The sequence below is a fragment of the Pristis pectinata genome, chromosome 11 (assembly GCF_009764475.1).
Source record: "Pristis pectinata isolate sPriPec2 chromosome 11, sPriPec2.1.pri, whole genome shotgun sequence".
NCBI lineage: Eukaryota > Metazoa > Chordata > Chondrichthyes > Rhinopristiformes > Pristidae > Pristis > Pristis pectinata.
This window is the reverse complement of record NC_067415.1, coordinates 16,084,994-16,103,263: the sequence shown is the minus strand read 5'-3', so window position 1 is coordinate 16,103,263 and position 18,270 is coordinate 16,084,994. Positions and strand designations below refer to the sequence as shown.

General features: G+C 42.4%; 1 protein-coding gene across 1 annotated transcript in view; it reads left to right on the top strand.

Annotated features, from left to right (window-relative positions):
- Positions 1-2,653: 2,653 nt before the first annotated feature.
- Positions 2,654-18,270, top strand: part of cnga3a (cyclic nucleotide gated channel subunit alpha 3a) — a 37,411-nt gene continuing 21,794 nt past the window's right edge. The window contains exons 1-3 of the mRNA XM_052026206.1: positions 2,654-3,179; positions 14,055-14,122; positions 17,051-17,187. Of these exons, the coding sequence (XP_051882166.1) occupies positions 17,087-17,187 (101 nt within the window). The 5' untranslated portion in view covers positions 2,654-3,179; positions 14,055-14,122; positions 17,051-17,086. The remainder of the gene's footprint in view (positions 3,180-14,054; positions 14,123-17,050; positions 17,188-18,270) is intronic.

Here is an 18,270-nt window from a genome sequence, read left to right as displayed (position 1 = left end):
ATCTGCAGAAGCAAAGGCTGGCTTAGGTAAGCTCTATTGGAGTCTTACACTACAATAGAAGAGAATACTAATAGATAAGCATGAATTTTGCAAGACTGAAAAATTGAAAGGACTCCAATCACAGCAAAGACGATTAGTGGGAAAAATGCAGATAAGAAGTAAAATTCTGTCGATGCTGGAAATGATGGTAATGCAAAACTGATTATCCTTCCCCCATAGCTGATGCCAGCCCTGCTGAGTGCTTCCCACCTTCTTTTGGTTTGTATTTTTGGCTTAACTCAGCTGAATGAAAGTAAACCTGCTAAAGTGCAGGTTTACAGGGCAGGCACGGTAGTGTAGCGGTTAGTGTAACGCTTTACAGTGCCAGCGACCCGGGTTCAATTCTGGCCACTGTCTGTAAGGAGTTTGTACGTTCTCTCCGTGTCTGTGTGGGTTTCCTCCGGGTGCTCCGGTTTCCTCCCACATCAAAAAAACGTACGGGTTAGGAAGTTGTGGGCATGCTATGCTGGCGCCAGAAGTGTGGTGACACTTGCTGGCTTCCCCCAGAACACTCTATGCAAAAGATGCATCTCACTGTGAGTTTTGATGTACATGTAACTAATAAAGATATCTTATCTTATCAAAATGATGTAAAAGATCCTCAGTGAGGCATTAAAAGATTGATACCATGAGGATGGTGAATAGGATTGAGGGAGACACACACCTGCAAAGTGAGTGAACAGGCAAAAAAAAAGCAAGAGTGAAGAGAATTTTACATCCAATGTGCCTCTGATTTCCCTCAACGCTCACCAACCAGCACTGCTTTCAGGAACGGTCTCCAAACCAAACAACAACTCAGTTCCTCTGTTACAAATGTACTCCATGTCCTGCAACTCTTCTGTCACGACTTCTGCAAAGGAAGTGAATGATGCAGCTAAGATACGAAATTCAAAAATCAATCTTGAGGCTCAGAGTGTCCAGGAAGATGACACTGTGTGTGGAGCTGAACCACACGTAGAGCAGTTTGCATGTCAAAGTTCACCACCTGGGAATATCTGCCAATTTGTAGATGTTCTGTTTAGAATGAGATTCAAATTCAGGTCCCATAGTTTAAATCTCAATATTAATTCATTGCAATGCACAATATGATCATTTGTATTAAGGTCACATGAAATAAACAATGGAAGGCGACTAAACTTGTATACATCATTCCATGAAAATCAAAAAAAATCGCCTTGCAATTATATGTCCTCGGCATGGAAATGAACCCATGAACACTACCTTGTTATTCCTCTTTTGCAATATTCATTTATTTTTGTAACTTGTTGTCATTTTTATGTCTTTATGCCTTGCACTGTATTGCTGCCACAAAACGACAAATTTCACGACATATGTCAGTGATAACAAACCTGATTCTGATGCAATGCATAGAAGCAAAATGGACGTTCGGCATAAGAGGAGAGGTCGTATAAAAACTTGATGAAACAGGCCAATTTTAAGAAGATTTACAAAGGAGGAGAATGAGATTCAGAGGCACAAGCCTTTAGGCATGGAATTAGTGCATGTGGCCAATAGTAGCCAAAAGAATTGGGGTTGTGTATCAGAGGGTGGAGTCAGAGAAACACACAGACTTTCGAAGATTACAGGCTGGGGAAGGCTACAAAGGTGGGAGAGATTTACAGTCGACATTTTGGGTCAAGACCCTCCAAAGTCAACTGTTTACTTCTGTCCAATAGATACTGCCTGACCCGCTGAATTCCTCCAGCATTTTGTGTGACCAAGCAGTGATGCATCTGGATAGGATGCTTTCTATGCTGCATGTATAAAAATTAGTGAGGGTTAATGGGGACCTAGAACCATAGAGCCATAGAACACTACATCACAGAAAACAGGCCATTCAGCCCTTCTAGTCTGTGCCATGCTGAATTTCCTTAGGGAATGTGAGGAATGTTGTGAAAGGCAGTTTCAATGTATTGTTCTCCAGGGGAATATGTCAGGTGGCTATGCTATGCACCTTAAAACTGAACGAATGCAGGAGCAGTTGGCATCAGCACCTGGGCTACCTTGCAAGACCCAAGTTTAAGCAGAAACACCACAAAGAGATACCCTCACAAGCCGTGCATGCAGATGTTTTGTGTTCTCCTGCTCAAATTAAGAGTCTTTAAATTAAAGAACGAAATGTTACAAAATGTTAGAGCTTGCAAAATGAGAAGTATGTTTAAAGCGCAGGTACTCGAGCCGGAATTCACCAGGAATTGCATATTTTATCCAGTTTAAAGGGCCGGTTATTTCCCCCAGTTGGAGATGAAATTCAGGATTGGTAGAGGTCACCAGCGGTTGAAGGGTACTACACCGCTCATGCAACAAGACACTGCAAGAACTGGTTTAAATGCAGAGAGTAGAATAATGAGCACCATTATTCTACTCTCTGTGCATTCGGGATAGATAACAGAAGGAAGGATATTGGGCACCGAGGTGAAAATGTCCAAACGTGAATTGATAACTAATTCGGGAAACGGTGTCCCCAAGAGGTTCACTACTGGCGCTTTACCCTGTCCAATTCACCCAAAGAGTGGGAAGGGCTCCTGCGGAGACAAGTTTGGCACAGCGTCAGGGAGGGGATTTTAAAGCGAAGAGAGGATGGAATCTGCTCCAGGACAAGCATCCAGTCGCGTTCCACGTCCCAACCCAGGTTGTGAGTGCCCTCTGATCCCATACTGCCCGATAGCTGATGCATATTAAACAGATAATCTACGTGACGCTCAGAATCGCAGTGGTAATGATCAGTGTGTGGTGGTTTGCAGATGGGGAAGCGGATTATTCCTTCCCTCCCGCTACCTCCCTGAGACTCGAACATGCCCTCGGCTCCTCCAGCCTCTCATCGACCCGACACCGCTCAAGAAGCAACGGCTGATCAAATCCTCTGGCTGCCGGGCTCTCGGTCGCTCACGCTGAAGGTGTGATTTGAACTGAAACCCGTCCCGGGGCGGCATGATATGTCCTTCACCACAAACCGGAGAAATGGACCAGCACTGGGACAGAAAGCGATCGGTCAGAGACAGGACTCGCCACATGCTCCCAGGATCAGCGTGAGACCCGACTGACAAACGGGACAGTCGGCGCCAGCAATCAGACTGAGGGTAGCGGAGAGATCGGGGCTCGTTAACCAGGACAGGGAGCGCTGGAGCTGCCTAGACAAGGTAAGGGGGGTAAATGTGAAGGTTTGAAGCAGTAGAGAAAAAAAGTTTCCAACTTTTGAGTATTTCCATCAAACGTCTTTATTGCCAGAACTGTTATAGGAGAATCCTCGGGAATGAGGAGCCGTCTTCAGAAAGACTTGCATTTTTATAGCACAGTTCATTTCCCCCTTTCAGGAAGTCCCCAAACTCCTTATGCCAACCAAGTTCAGCATGTAGGAAATCCGCGCACAGCAAGATCCCACTAGCGATTAGATATTGACCTAGGGACACAGCAGTCTTGGTTCTTCCGTAGAGTGCTGTGGAGGGGCTCTTACATTCACCCCGAGGGAGCAGACGGGACCTCCGACAGTGTAGCATTCCCCACATCTCTGCACTGGGAACGGAGACACGAAATGCAGGAATCTGGAGCAACGTGCTGGAGAGACTCAGTCGGGCAGCCTCGATGGAGGGAAGTGGACAACAGAGGTTCATCAGGACGAGTTTACCGTCCATTTCCCTCCATCGATGCTGCCTGACCCGCGGAGACCCTCCAGCATTCTGTATGTTACTGCAACGGGAATGTCCACCTGGATTTTGTGCTCAAGCCACTGGAAGGAGCATTTCTGCTTTGCAACCTGACTCCAAGGCGAGGTCGCCATCAACCGAGCCAAGGCTGGAGCCGAAGAGCAAAAAAAAGCATAGAACATTACAGCACAGTACAGGCCATTCGGCCCACAATGTTGTGCCGACATCTTATCCTGCTCTAAGATCTATCTAACTCTTCCCTCCCACATAGCTCCCCATTTCTCTATCATTCATGTGTCTATCTAAGAGTCTCTTAAATGTTCCTAAATGTATCTGCCTCCACAACCTCTGCCGGCAGTACGCACCCACCACTCTCTGTGTAAAAAACTTACCCCTTATATCTTCCTCCAATCACCTTAAAATTATGCCCCCACGTGTTAGCCTTTGTCGCCCTGGGAAAAAGTCTCTGACTGTCCACTCGATCTATGCCTCTTATCATTTTGCACACACTAGTAGTATATCAGAATATTTAACGCCAGCATCAGATGGGCGACAAAGTGGGATCACCCCTGGCTGGTGGTAGGATCAAACCTCCACTTATAGTGTGGCCTCAGAGATTCAGTGGTCACCCTCCCTTCTGATCCTATAACCGGATAGCAGTGGATTTAAGGCGACTTTCCTACAGGAGGGTTTTACACTAATCCCCAATCCACGTGTAACTGCACAAACTTAATCCGGGGAGACGTCCCCGTGCGCTTTCCTAATCGGGTTGGCGGTGAAGGTATGTTATCTGATGCTTTCCCTGGGACTGCGTGACAAGGATGTTTTTTTTTCTTTTGGTTAAGAAGTTACAGACCTTCAGAAATGGAATGTAAATAGAGTCAGGGAGCTATACATCACGGAAACAGGCCCTTCGGCCCAACTCGTCCGTGCTGACTACCTGACCATTGACACCTAACGTGAGCTCATTGAAAACAGTTGTTGGGACCCTTTTTATTCATTTACAAGGTGTGGCCATTCCTGGCAAGACTGGTGTTTATCACACATTCCTAATTGCCCTTGAGGGGGTGGTGATAAGTTGTCTTCTAGAGCCAATACAGTCCTCCTGGTAAAGGTTCCATTTGCCTGCGTCTGGCCCATATCCCTCGAAACCTTTCCTACCCACCTTCGAGCTGGTGAGGGGATCAAGCGCCGAGACATCCAATTATCTGTTCTCCTGCGCTGATTTCCGTGTGATTGAACTCATGGTCAATATATTTCCTTGCAATGTATTCACAGAGTAGATCAGACTGGAAATTATAGCTTTCCTTCGTCTATTTGTATCGCCATGGTTACCCGTCCAGTAACCATGGCGAGGAAGCTCTGCTTTCTGATATATGGGCAGTGGTTTCACCTCAAACCTCGCATCTCCCGTCTGGGCAGTAGACCTCGCCCCTTTCACCTGTCCTATTCTGCAGGAGGGGACGCCTTTCAGTGCGCCACTTGAGTAATGGCATGGTCAAACAACAAACACTGCTTGTTTCCTTAAACAGTTAAATGTTTCCTTAAACCGTTTATGTTTGCATCGCTTGTGATGTTCCTCTGCGCCTCCCGGCGAGTTCCAGGGGAATTTCTCCCAAGTTTCTTCCACTGTTTCTAGAAGGGTTCGTTGTTGTTTGAGCGATCGCCTCGTTGCTGTTTTATTGTAGTTACCACAGGAGCGAACACTGCCCGGCGATCGTAGGTTGTCAGAGTACCAACAAAATGGCTTTGCTCTGCAAAGAAAACCAAAGATGTGTGCAGCGACGTTACCGACCTTTCGCCGGTTAAGTTCTAGGATTCCACATTAGTACGCTCGAGGGAACTTTTTGCAACACCTTGAGTCTCAAAATCAGAAAATTGGCACAGAAAGTGGATGTCCGTACTGCAGCCAAGGATGGTGGGAGGGAAAGAACTATAATAACATACAAGAAATAAAATCCTACTTCTGGATATGTAGGTCATTCTGCAGTAGGTTGTCCCCCGGGTACTTCCTAAATAAGCCGAGGGGTTTTTGTCTCCATTACCCGTTCAGGCAGCGAGATCCACATCCCCAGAACACTTCTGGTGAAAAAATATCGTCTGGATTTCCTCTAATTCTTCTTATTGTCTTAAACCTATTATAGCCTAGAAATGACCTCAGGGTAACAGAACATTCCTATTCAGCCTACCGGCGAACTGTTATTTCTTTTGTTTTAAACAGCAACAAGCATACACTACTACACAGTCATTTGCTGCTGATATGTTAAGTAATAAAATAAAGTCTTGGTTCTTCATTTACTATTGTTATTTTTTTGTGTTATTTTTGTAAGATGCAAAATGTTAAATAACTTACAGGGAAAAAAAAACATTGATTTTAAATTTCACTCCAAGGTTTCGAAACTAATTTACAAACGTCATTGAAAATTGCCTTCTGATTCACCTAACATCAGTCATAAACACTGCTGCATGTATTTGTAGCATAACTCTTTCAATACTGGCCATCCACCTTACACCTTTCATTATAATGATCTCATTGGAAACAGTTGTTGGGACCCTTTCTCTTATTCATTTACAAGGTGTGGCCATTCGCGGCAAGATCGGTGTTCATCACACATTCCTAATTGGCCTTGAGGGGGTGGTGATAAGTTGTCTTCTAGAGCCAATACAGTGCTCCTGGTAAAGGTACTCTCACTGAGCTGCTAGGTTACAGGGACTGTTGTTTAGATCCAGTGATGATGAAGGTATGGCAATGAATTTCCAAGATACAATGGTGTGTGATGTAGAGGGGAACCTGCAGGTGGTGGGGTTTCCATGTGCCTGCTGCTCTTGCCTTTTCTGATGGTAGAGGTCATGGGTTTGGAAGGTGTGGATGGAGTAGTCTAGATGAGTAACTGCGGTGCACTTTGAAGAAGATACATTTTATATACGCTATGTGCCATTGGTGGAGGGAGTGAATGTTTTGGTCCAATCAAATGGTTTGCTTTGTCCCGGGTGACATTGAGCTTCTTAACTCTTGTTGGATTTGTACTTATCCAGGCAAGTGGAGAGTATTTTATCGTGCTCCTGACACATGGGGCTGGGGTGTGGAGGGGATGGCAGGAAGTGTGTCATTCTTCACAGAATAACCAGCCTCTGACTGGTTCTTGTCGCCACAGTATTTATACAGCTGGCCCAGTTGAGTTGCTAATCAATGGTGAATCCCAGGATGTTGATGGTGGGGTCTCAGTGATGGTAATGCCATTGGACATCAATGGTAGTGGGTTTGACAGTTTCTTGTTGGAATTGGTCATTGCCTGATGCTTGTGTGGCATAAATGTTACTTATAAGTTCATGTCTGAATGTTGTCGAGGTCTTTCTGTATATAGGTATGGGCTGCTTCATTTGCTGAGGAGTTCCAAATGGAATTGAACATTGTGAAATCATCAGCAAACATGCCCACTTCCGATCTTTTGATGAAAGGAAGGTCATTGATGAAGTAACGAAAGATAGTTTTCCCTTTTGATCCCCATTGACCAGTTTTACCAAGGTACCTATTTGGCACACTTGGTCAAAACATGCCTTGATGTCAAAAACTGTTACTCTAACCTCATTTTTAGAATTCATCTCTTTGGGCTATGTTTGGGCCAAGGCTGTGATGAGGTCTGGAGCAGAGTGGCCCTGACAAGAATCAATCTGGGCATGAGTGAACAGATTCTTGTCACGTAAGTGTTGTTGGAACTCTCTCCATCAGTTTGCTGATGATTGAAAGTAGACTGAGAGGGTGGTAATTAGCTGGATTGGATATGTCATAGAACATAGAACAGTACAGCACAGAACAGGCCCTTTGCCCCACAATGTTGTGACGATGTAGCTAATCGCTTCTACCTATAGATTGCCCATATCCCTCCATTTTCCTCTCATTCATGTGCCCATCCAAGGCCCTTTTAAAAGCCCCAATGAATATGCCTCTACACCCTATCAGGCAACACATTTCAGACATCCACCACTCTCTGAGTAAAAAACGTGTCCCTGTCGTCTGTTCTGATCATATCGCCTCTCACCTTAAATGCATGCCCTCTGGTGCTGGAGAAGTTAAGAAGCTCAATGTCAATAATGGGAAAAATTTATTTGTTGGACAGGACATACTTTGGCAATATTTAACATTCAGGTTGATGTTGTAACTGTATCCAAACAGCTTCTCTAGAGGCATATTTAGCTCTGGAGCAAAGATGTTTATTACCACAGCCTGGATGTTATGACCTTTGCTGTACCCAGTGCTCTCAGCCTTTTCTTGATATCAATTAGAATGAATTGGCTGAAGACTGAATTCTGTGATGGTTGGGATCTGAGGGTGAAGCTGAGAAGGATCTTGACTTTCTGCAAGAATGTGGTTGCAAATGCTTCACCTTTGTATTTATCTCTGCTGTGACCTGCCATTGTTGAGGATGAGTTTATTCTTGGTGCTTTCTCCTCCTCTCTTTAATTGCTCCCACTTTTCATGACTAGATGTGGCAAGGCCGCAGAGTTCTGGCCTGATCCATTGATTGGGAAGGAGGATGACAAAGTTTCATTATGATAATTGTATGAATAATACTAAAAACATTTAAGTGTTTTTGGGATGCTTTTGGGATTTTAGCCTTCATAAATCGTGGGATCGAGTTTAAGAGCCACGAGGTAATGATGCAGCTCTACAAAACTCTGGTTAGACCACACTTAGAGTACTGTGTCCAGTTTTGGTCGCCTTGTTATAGGAAGGATGTGGCAGCATTGGAAAGGGTGCAGAGGAGATTTACCAGGATGCTGCCTGGTTTAGAGAGTATGCATTATGAGGAGAGACAAAGGGAGCTGGGGCTTTACTCTTTGGAGAGAAGGAGGATGAAAGGAGACATGATACAAGTGTACAAAATATTAAGAGGAATAGATAGAGTGGACAGCCAGCGCCTCTTTCCCAGGGCACCAATGCTCAATACAAGAGGGCATGGCTTTAAAGTAATGGGTGGGAAGTTCAAGGGAGATATCAGAGGAAGGTTTTTTACCCAGAGAGTGGTTGGGGCATGGAATGCACTGCCTGGGGTGGTGGTGGAGGCAGGTACATTGGTCAAATTCAAGAGCTTGCTAGACAAGCATATGGAAGAATTTAAAATAGAGGGATATGTGGGAGAAAGGGGTTAGATAGTCTTAGGCGAGGTTTAAAGATCGGCACAACATTATGGGCTGACGGGCCTGTATTGTGCTGTACTGTTCTATGTTTTATGTTCTAAGTGCTCATACAAAAGGATGCAAAGGATGAACAGATGGTCTCTTTTGGGAAAAGACTGATGGGTGGCTTAACAGAGACCTTTAAAGTTCATAACTATAAAGTTCATCAAAAGTTTTGATAGAACGGATGCAGGGAGAACATTTCTATTTGTGGAGAGGAGCTTAAATGGAGGTCATCATCACAACTCAGTCACCAATAAAAATTCTTTACCCAAAGTGGTAAGAAAGGAGAACTCAGGAGCACAGGAAGTGGTTGAAGTGAATAGTATAGATGTATTTAAAGGGAGGTTAGATGAGTAATTGAGGGAAAAGTAAATAGAGGATTTCGATGAGGGAAGATGGGAAGAGGCTCAAGTGGAGCATAAGTGCTGGCATGAGCTGGTTAGTACAGATGTCCTGTTTCACTGTTGTATATGCTGCGTAAATCAATCAATCAGACTTGGCAACACACAGTACCAGTTCATATTCAGAATCATCCATAATTTGCCCACAAGAGAGCTGCAAATCGTGCAGTCTTGGCTCAATTAACAGGGAGCCAGATGAAATGTTATGGTGCTTAATCAGTGTTCATCAGTGAAATGTCTTCGGATTGTTAATTTCCTTGAGACTTTTGGCCAGATTTTTCTAGTTTTCTTGATTTGTATTTTTGGAAAGAATTGCCGGAGCAAGGAAACTTATGTCATAGCAAAAGCTAATTGCTTCGCTTCTTGTGATAATTGCAAAACTTTTGTGTGATACACCAAAGTATCATTCAAAACATTAGTTAATTGAAATCAAACAAATATTCTACTATTTATTCAAATATTCTGCAAAATCAAACACCAATGCCACAAATTATAAGAGTCATCCTAAGCTGCAGTTCATTTACAATTGATGAATTTTACTTTAGTTATTTTAAATTATTTCTGAATGTTTTAATGAATTTTAATCAATTTCACTTTTTTAATGTTTTGGTATTTTGGAATGAATTACAACAACTTCTATAATGTTTAAACATCTCTGAACATTGAACACATTTAAAATGGGTACAAAACCTTGACAAATTAAGGGAGAACAATTCAGACCAGTCGAGGAAAAGATTGCATTATTTGTGGTATGGTAGCATTTTGGCTTTGTTACTGCACTGGTAATACAAACGCCTCTACTAATGATCTTAAGACCTGAGGAATTCCATCTGAGGAATTTAAATTCAAATAAATAACAATGAAAAGCTGGTATAAATGATGGTGACAATCAGTATACGGAATGTAATAAACATTCCTATTACTTAAAAATGCTAATATTTAGCATTTTAATCATTTTTTTCTTTTTTAACATAAGAAACATAAGAACATAAGAAATAGGAGCAGGAGGAGGCCATCTGGCCCCTTGAGCCTGCTCCATCATTCAATAAGATCATGGCTGATCTGGCTGTGGACTCAGAGCCACCTACCTGCCTTTTTCCCATAACCCTTAATTTCCTTACTATGCAAAAATCTCTCTAACTGTGTCTTAAATATATTTAATGAGGTAGCCTCCACTGCTTCCCTGGGCAGAGAATTCCACAGATTCACTACTCTCTGGGAAAAGCAGTTTTTCCTCATCTCCATCCTAAATTTATTCCCTCAAACTTTGAGGCTATGTCCCCTAGTTCTAGTCTCACCTACCAGTGGAAACAACCTTCTTGCCTCTATCTTATCTATCCCTTTCATAGTTTTATATGTTTCTATAAGATCCCCTCTCATTCTTCTGAATTCCAATGAGTATAGTTCCAGGTAACTCAATCTTTCCTCAGGCTAACCCATTCATCTCTGGAATCAACCTGGTGAACCTCCTCTGCACCACCTCCAAAGCCAGCTTATCTTTCCTCAAGTAAGGAGACCAGAACTGCACGCAGTACTCCAGGTGCAGCCTCACCAGTACCCTGTACAGTTGCAGCATAACCTCCCTGCTCTTAAATTCAATCCCTCTAGCAATGAAGGCCAGCATTCAATTTGCCTTCCTGATAACCTGTTGCACCTGCAAACCAACCTTTTGCGATTCATGCACAAGTACTCCCAAGTCCCTCTGCACAACAGCATGCTGCAATCTTTCACCATTTAAGTAATAATCTGATCTCTATTTTTCCTTCCAAAGTGGATGACTTTGCATTTACCAACATTGTACTCCATTTGCCAGACCCTTGCCCACTCACTTAACCTATCTATATTTCTCTGAAGATTTTCCGCATCCTCGGCACAATTTGCTTTTCCACTCAATTTAGTGTCATCAGCAAACTTAGATACGTTACACTCGGTCCCCTCTTCCAAACCGTTAACGTATATCATGAACAGTTGCGGGCCCGGCACCGACCCCTGCAGCACCCCGCTCACCACTGATTGTCAACCAGAGAAACACCCATTTATCCCAACTCTCTGCCTTTTATTGGTTAACCAATCCCCTATCCGTGCTAATACGTTACCCCCAGCTCCATGCATCCTTATATTATGGATAAGTCTTTTATGCGGCACCTTATCGAACGCCTTCTGGAAATCCAAGTATACAACATCCACCTGTTCCCCCTATCCACTGTGCTCATTATACCCTCAAAGAACTCGAGTAAGTTTGCCAAACAGGACCTGCCCTTCCTGAATCCATGCTGTGTCTGCCTGATGGAACCACTTCTATCCAGATGTCTTGCTATTAATGATAGCTTCAAGCATTTTCCCAACTACAAATGTTAAGCTAACTGACCTATAGTTGCCCGCCTTTTGCCTACATCCTTTTTTAAACAGTGACATGACATTCACTGTCTTCCAATCCACTGGAACCTGCCCAGAGTCCAGAGAATTTTGGTAAATTATCACAAATGCCTCTACTATAACTTCCACCACTTCTTTCCGTACCCTGGGATGCATCCCATCAGGACCAAGGGACTTGTCTACCTTTAGGCCCACTAATTTGCTCAGCACTACCTCTTTAGTGACAGCGGTTGTATCAAGGTTCTCACCTCCCATCGCATCCATAACATTTCTCTTTTAATGCTTTGGAGTTTTGTTTTGAATTATAGCAACTTTAATAATGTTTAAATATCTCTGAACATCGAACACATTTAAAATGGGTACAAAATCTAGACAACTTAAGGGGAAACACCCTCACTTGGTCTGGTTTTCTGAATCATAGTAATGTGATTGACTCTTAATTCTAAAATGACCCTAAAAGTCATTTTGATTGAGGGTAGTTAGTGAAAGTCAGTAAGTGCTGGTATTGTGTGTAATAGAATATAAAAGAAAGTTTCAAACCTACTAGAGAGAACCGAGTGGATTTATTCCTTCCTTGTCTATCTAATTAAAAAAAAAACAGGGCTGTGCATATGGTTCCATTGCAAGGCTGAGCTCAAGCTTTGTGGAAACATCCTGATGGTGTCTTCTGAACAGTTTATACAAGATCAGCGAATTCATGAAAGTAACAAAAATGAGTACTAACTAATATTCCTTATTTCCCAAAGCACTGTTACCAATTATGATCTGTCTTTAGAAGATCCAACCACACATCAATATAAGGTTTTAAGTTACAAGTGTTTGTGTTCAAGTCACTGCTAATCCTCTGCAAGAAATGTTTGACAATTTCGAAGCGCCAGGCAAACATACCAGCTAGCCTACCAGTTAACCAATCAAAGAGTACCACTATAATCATAATTCATAGCAGAGCCAATTTGTCGTGGTAAGTGCTCAACAACTCCAAAAGTATAAGCATTTCTGATGACGGATAACAAGGGTTTCTGCAACTCTAACTAATAAGCCTGTTTGATTAGCACCCATCAAGCATCCTAAACATCCATTCCCTCCCCACACTATGCACAATGACTGCAGCTTATACCATGTACAAAATACACTGCAGTCACTTACCCGAGGCTACTCCAGCAGTGCCCTCCGAACTTGAAACCTCTACCACCACAGGTTCCTCTTTAAGTTTCACACCATCCTGACCTGGAAGTATATTGCTGGTCCTTTTCTGTTGCTGGGTCTAAATCCTGTGACTCCTTCCCCAATGACACTGGGGAGTACCTTGACTAGAGATACTGCAGCAGTTTAAGAAGGCAGTTTAACATCACCTTCTAAAGGGTAGTTAGGGATGGGCAATTATTACTGGCCTGACCAGCAATGCCCAGAATCCAGAAATGAATAAAAGAAAGGATATAGGAGCAGGAATAGGTCCCACAGCCCTTTGTGCCATCTTTGCCATTGATAAGAACATGTCTGTTCTGCTCGTTGGCCTCATCTCCACATTCCTGCTTGATCCCTATAATCCTTGATTCCCCTAGAGTCCAAAAATCTATCTCAGCTCTGAATATATTTAAAGACTCAGCAACATACCTCTCTGTCCAAGGCAATTTCAGAGATTCACAATCCTATTAAGGAAAAAAGTCCTTATAATCTCAATCTTAAATGAGAAACCCCTTATTGTGAGACTATACTCATTAGTTTTAGATTCCCCACCATGCAAATTCTCCCAACACCTACCCTGCCTAATCCCAAATCTTATATGCTCCAATAAGATCACCTCTCATTTTTCTAAACTGCATACAGTATGGTCCATCATTTGGAAGTATCTTGTCCAGTATTTCTCTGGCATATGGTTTTTGCAAAGATCATCAATGTCTCACTTCCTTTAAAATCTCTATTTCTCAGGCAATGTATCTCCAAGTGTACATCCTCGGATTTTTCTTGGTCAGTTCTTATAATGGTTGTCCTGTTGACAATAAGGTCTAATGTTGAGTGTTGTGTAATTGTTAGACTCTATGTTCCTATCATTTCTTGTCTTCACTAGAGTAAATTTATTGGCCTGAAACTTAATTCTATAATTAATGAAAATGTTAATTACAGAATTAAGTTTTGTGGTAGTATTATTCATCTAATGAATGCATACATAGAATATTTATATATATGTACAACCTATCCAATTAGTACAATTATTTTTTTATCCAATAATTAAAAATTGGCTTAGAAATTTGGATGCAAAGTATTTACTTCCTGAGTACACTACTCTGGAAACTTGACCAGACAATTCCAGTTGCCAATCTTGCTTACACTGATGATACATTTTTCTGTGTAAGGTGTGCACCTAATGAAGTCATTCCCCATGCAACACTCACTAAACTCATGTGATTCACAGGTGTGTCTGTCATTGAGCACGTTCAAAGCAACCTGCTTTTAATCGTCTGGCATTGGAACATGTCCTAGGTAAGTTCTTCTTAATTTCATTATTAACTTTCACACAGGGGACCATTCCCTCTTCCCCTGCCCTGATCATTCAACTTGACCACTCTCTGAAGTTCTACTCTTCAACCCAAGTCCCAGTCCACCTCTTCCAAGACCTGATATTTTAGGGTATTCTGACCCCAGGCCCCTAACCTCCATCTTGGGCCTAGATATTCCAAAGTACCCACCACCCAGGCCCCAGTGCCTGAACCTAATTCATGGCCCTGATCACACTCCAGCTCCTGATCCAACAACCCAATGTCTGCCCACTGGGCCTCGTCCTCCTCACTGTCCCCTGTATTGGAACTCAGTCTTAGATCTGTTCTGCAGTTGCAATCTACAGTGAAGGAAAGTGTGCAAGGGCCATTAAGAAGCACTCAACCCCTTGGGTGCTAATGAACTTTTTAGAGGTGAGTTCAAAATAATCATCGGTAGGTTAACACAATCCATTGTTTTCCGGGGGGGGGGGGGAGTTTCTGGGCCATGGGAATTTTGTCATTGTTATGAAAATCACCAAACAGAGGAACATTATTTGTTTCATTAATTCCACCTGTGAGTTAAGTTCCAGATCTTTCCAAATTGTAAAAGTAATTACCTGTGTATTAAATAACCACTGCATCAGAGATCAATACTAATAGAAACCTGAATAAATAGGATTCATTTTTTCAGTACTGGGAGTGAGCAGAGAATTGATTTTCATTGTAGGCTCTGGTTTGGAATAATTTCCTTTTAATTATTCTGGATGTTTTCCAAACTGGAATCCCTGGCCCTCAAGAATTTTCTACATTTATTGACCTAGTGGTGAAGAAACTGAATCAGAAAATAAAACCTTGGGAAAATGACGGCTTAGATCTTCTGCTGACCTGAAGGCCAATGGAAGTATGCTGTTGCTCCCACTATGCCTCTGGAGATGTCCTTCTGAGGGGAGGTCAGCTGCCCAGCAGGTAGGCAAGGGCCCTTCCAATTGGTGCTGACAGCTGGCCACCAATTGCCAGACAAACTGGTCCCTGCTGACGGCCAGCACTTGACAGCTCTTCAGGAATAACACACCCATTTTATAACTGAGGTCAATTTAGTACAGTTTGATCTCCTGCCCAGAAGCAGAATTTTTACACCTAAAATAAGAGCCAGACTGGTAAGGACGGCAGACTTCCTTCCCTGAAGGACATTCGTGAACCAAACTGGTTTTTATGGCAATCTGGTCATTCTTTTTCCCATTACTGAGACCATAGAACATAGAACAGTACAGCACAGGAACAGGCCTTTTGGCCCACAATGTCTGTGCCAAACACGATGTTGAATTAAACTCAATCTCTTCTGCCTGCGCATTATCCAAATCCCTCCATCCCTGCATATTCATGTGTCCATCTAATAGCCTCTTAAACACCGCCATCATATTTACTTCCACCATCAGCCCCGGCAGCCCATTCTGGGCTCCTACTGCTCTTTGTGTAAAAAAACTTGCCCCATACATCTCCTTTTTCCAGTTTTGTTTTAAACTTCAAATTAATTACATTTAACTTTAATTTTCCAGCTGCCATGGTGGGATTTAAACTCCTGTGTGGATGAATGGTGCAGAACTCTGATGCAATAACTTAACAGCCACTTTTCTGTCGTGGCTAAATTGCAGAGAAGTAGCCAATGCATTGTTGCTGTATCATGCGTTGCATAGTCATAAGTGTAGACTGCATTGCACTTGTGCTCGTTGGCCCCTTTTTGCTCTGAGACTGAGACTGGTGTTATCCATTGACCGTGGTCCCAGGTAAGCTCCAGGCTACAACTGGGTTAGGCCAAGATGTTCTACTACTGAGGCCCTTGGGCTTTGGAAAATCATATGCCATGGTAAATTGGTAAATTGTTTTATTATTGTCACATGTACCAAGGTACAGTGAAAAACTTTGTTTTGCATGCCATCCACACAGATCATTTCATCACATCAGTACATTGAGGTAATACAAGGGAAAAACAATAACAGAATGCAGAAACTAGTATTACAATTACAGAGTAAGTGCAGTGCAGGCAGACAAAAGAACATTATTAGTAGATTCTTAGAATTTAGATTTAAAAGAGTAGAACAATTATAATTGAAGTAATGAATAGATCTGCAGAGAGTAGCTTGCAATGAGGCACCATGCTCCGGCACCATTGGCTCTCAGCTTGGAATAGCCTGGATAAGATGGGCAGGGTTCCAAAAGTGCCTACAGTTATTCCCGCTCTCCAGTTGTGCTGATTCAGGTCAGTGCTTCCTGGATCATTAATAGCAGAGGCTACCTCCACATAAGAACTGCAAGGTTGCATTGGGATACTGAGGGAAGGCCCCTGTGGATTAACATGTGGCCAATCGAAAGATAGGCAAATAGTGCCAAGCCAGTTTGTTTATCTTCAAATAAGAAAAGCCCGCACAAGTAACTGCTGGTGGACAATTGGAAGATCTGCTCCCATATCCTTTTAACCTTTCTGTTGGACCATTGCTTATAATTTACATGAAGAAGTCTGACATTTGAAACCTACATTGATCATGTCCGATTTTGTGACTTCAAGTTAATGTAAAAGATGGATAGCCTCTGTTGTGAGGGTTCACCAGTAAGGGCATTTTATTGAAATTACATTCTATAAATGTTATGCTTTTATGTTCTTTACTTATTATTTTTCCAGAACCATAGAGTCATTAGGACACAGAAACAGGCCATTTGGTTCATTGAGAACCATTCTTGCCAGGAATCCAGTTGGTCCCATTCTCCTGCTTTAGACCATAGCCCCTCAAAGACCTACCCTATTCCCTTCTGAAATCATTGCTGGTCTCTGCTTCCACAGCCTTCTTAGGCAGAGGGTCCATTTAATATCTTTAAAAAATTGAAATTGTTTCCTCTACTTTAAGGTTTTTTTTAATGCATTAATCTCCTCTACCAGGTACGGACTAAACTTGTGCAATAGGGTCTGTAAGACATGGCAATGATTAGTACCCAACAGTCATATCCACCCCTTCACAGACTCTCCGTCAGGAATAATGATGAAGATCCGGAAAGGATAGAAAATGGCAGCAGCAGGTATGGAAATCCTTTTCGACCTCTATTGTGGGAAAATACCTTCTAGCAGTTTATCTTTACTCAGTTTATCCTGCCATTGTGGTCTCCTTCTTTTGACAGTCAATAATGTATCTTGTCAGCGTCATGACCAGGGACAATATGCAATAACATTCATATGAAACTTCTTTGGCCAAATTAGTATGAAATATTACCACACTACTAAACATAGAATGAAAGTAAACTTGGAAACTATTGGACTGCAGAAAGATGTTTGTAGTTGGTTTAGGAGACATACGGTAGCTATTTTCTGCTCTTCTAGGAAAGACACATGATGTTTTCTTCCATCATATGACTGTAAATGCAACTCTGTACTCTGTTACTGACTGTTACTAAATTAACCAGCCATTATTGTGATGTTTTCATATTGGATTTCAACTAGGGAGTTGTAAGTAGGAAGGGTCCCATAAACACGCAGACAACCACGAGTCTCAATCTCTGTTCTGCCCAGTTGTAGTTGGTGTTTGATGCAAATCTTGTGGAAAATCCATGGAAGAAGATTTCTGGTGCCCGGATTTACTGCTACCAGACATAATGATTAAAATGGCCAGCACCGTTTTTTGGAGTCATTGGTATTGGTTTATTGTTGTCACTTGTACCGAGGTACAGTGAAAAACTTGTCTTACAAACCGATCTTACAGGTCAATTCATTACACAGTGCAGTTACATCAAGTTAGTACAGAGTGCATTGATGTAGTACAGGTAAAAACAATAACAGTACAGAGTAAAGTTTCACAGCCACAGAGAAAGTGTAGTGCAATGAGGTGCAAGGTCACTAACATTACTCGATTTTCTCCTCCTCCAGCTAAACTCTGGATCATGAATGTTTTCACAACACTTAATCAGAGTTACTTAATTTTACCAGACTCCCCTACATAAGGCTGAATATGCTGTCTATCAACCCATTTAATACAGGAGTTCAAATGACCATTAAGCCCAGATTCTTGGAATGAAAGTGCTTCACTCCTACCAGTGGGATTGACAGTTGTAGCTTTGCTGTTAAGTTATACAATTAACTGAAAGGAAATTGTTCAAGTTAAAGTGCAG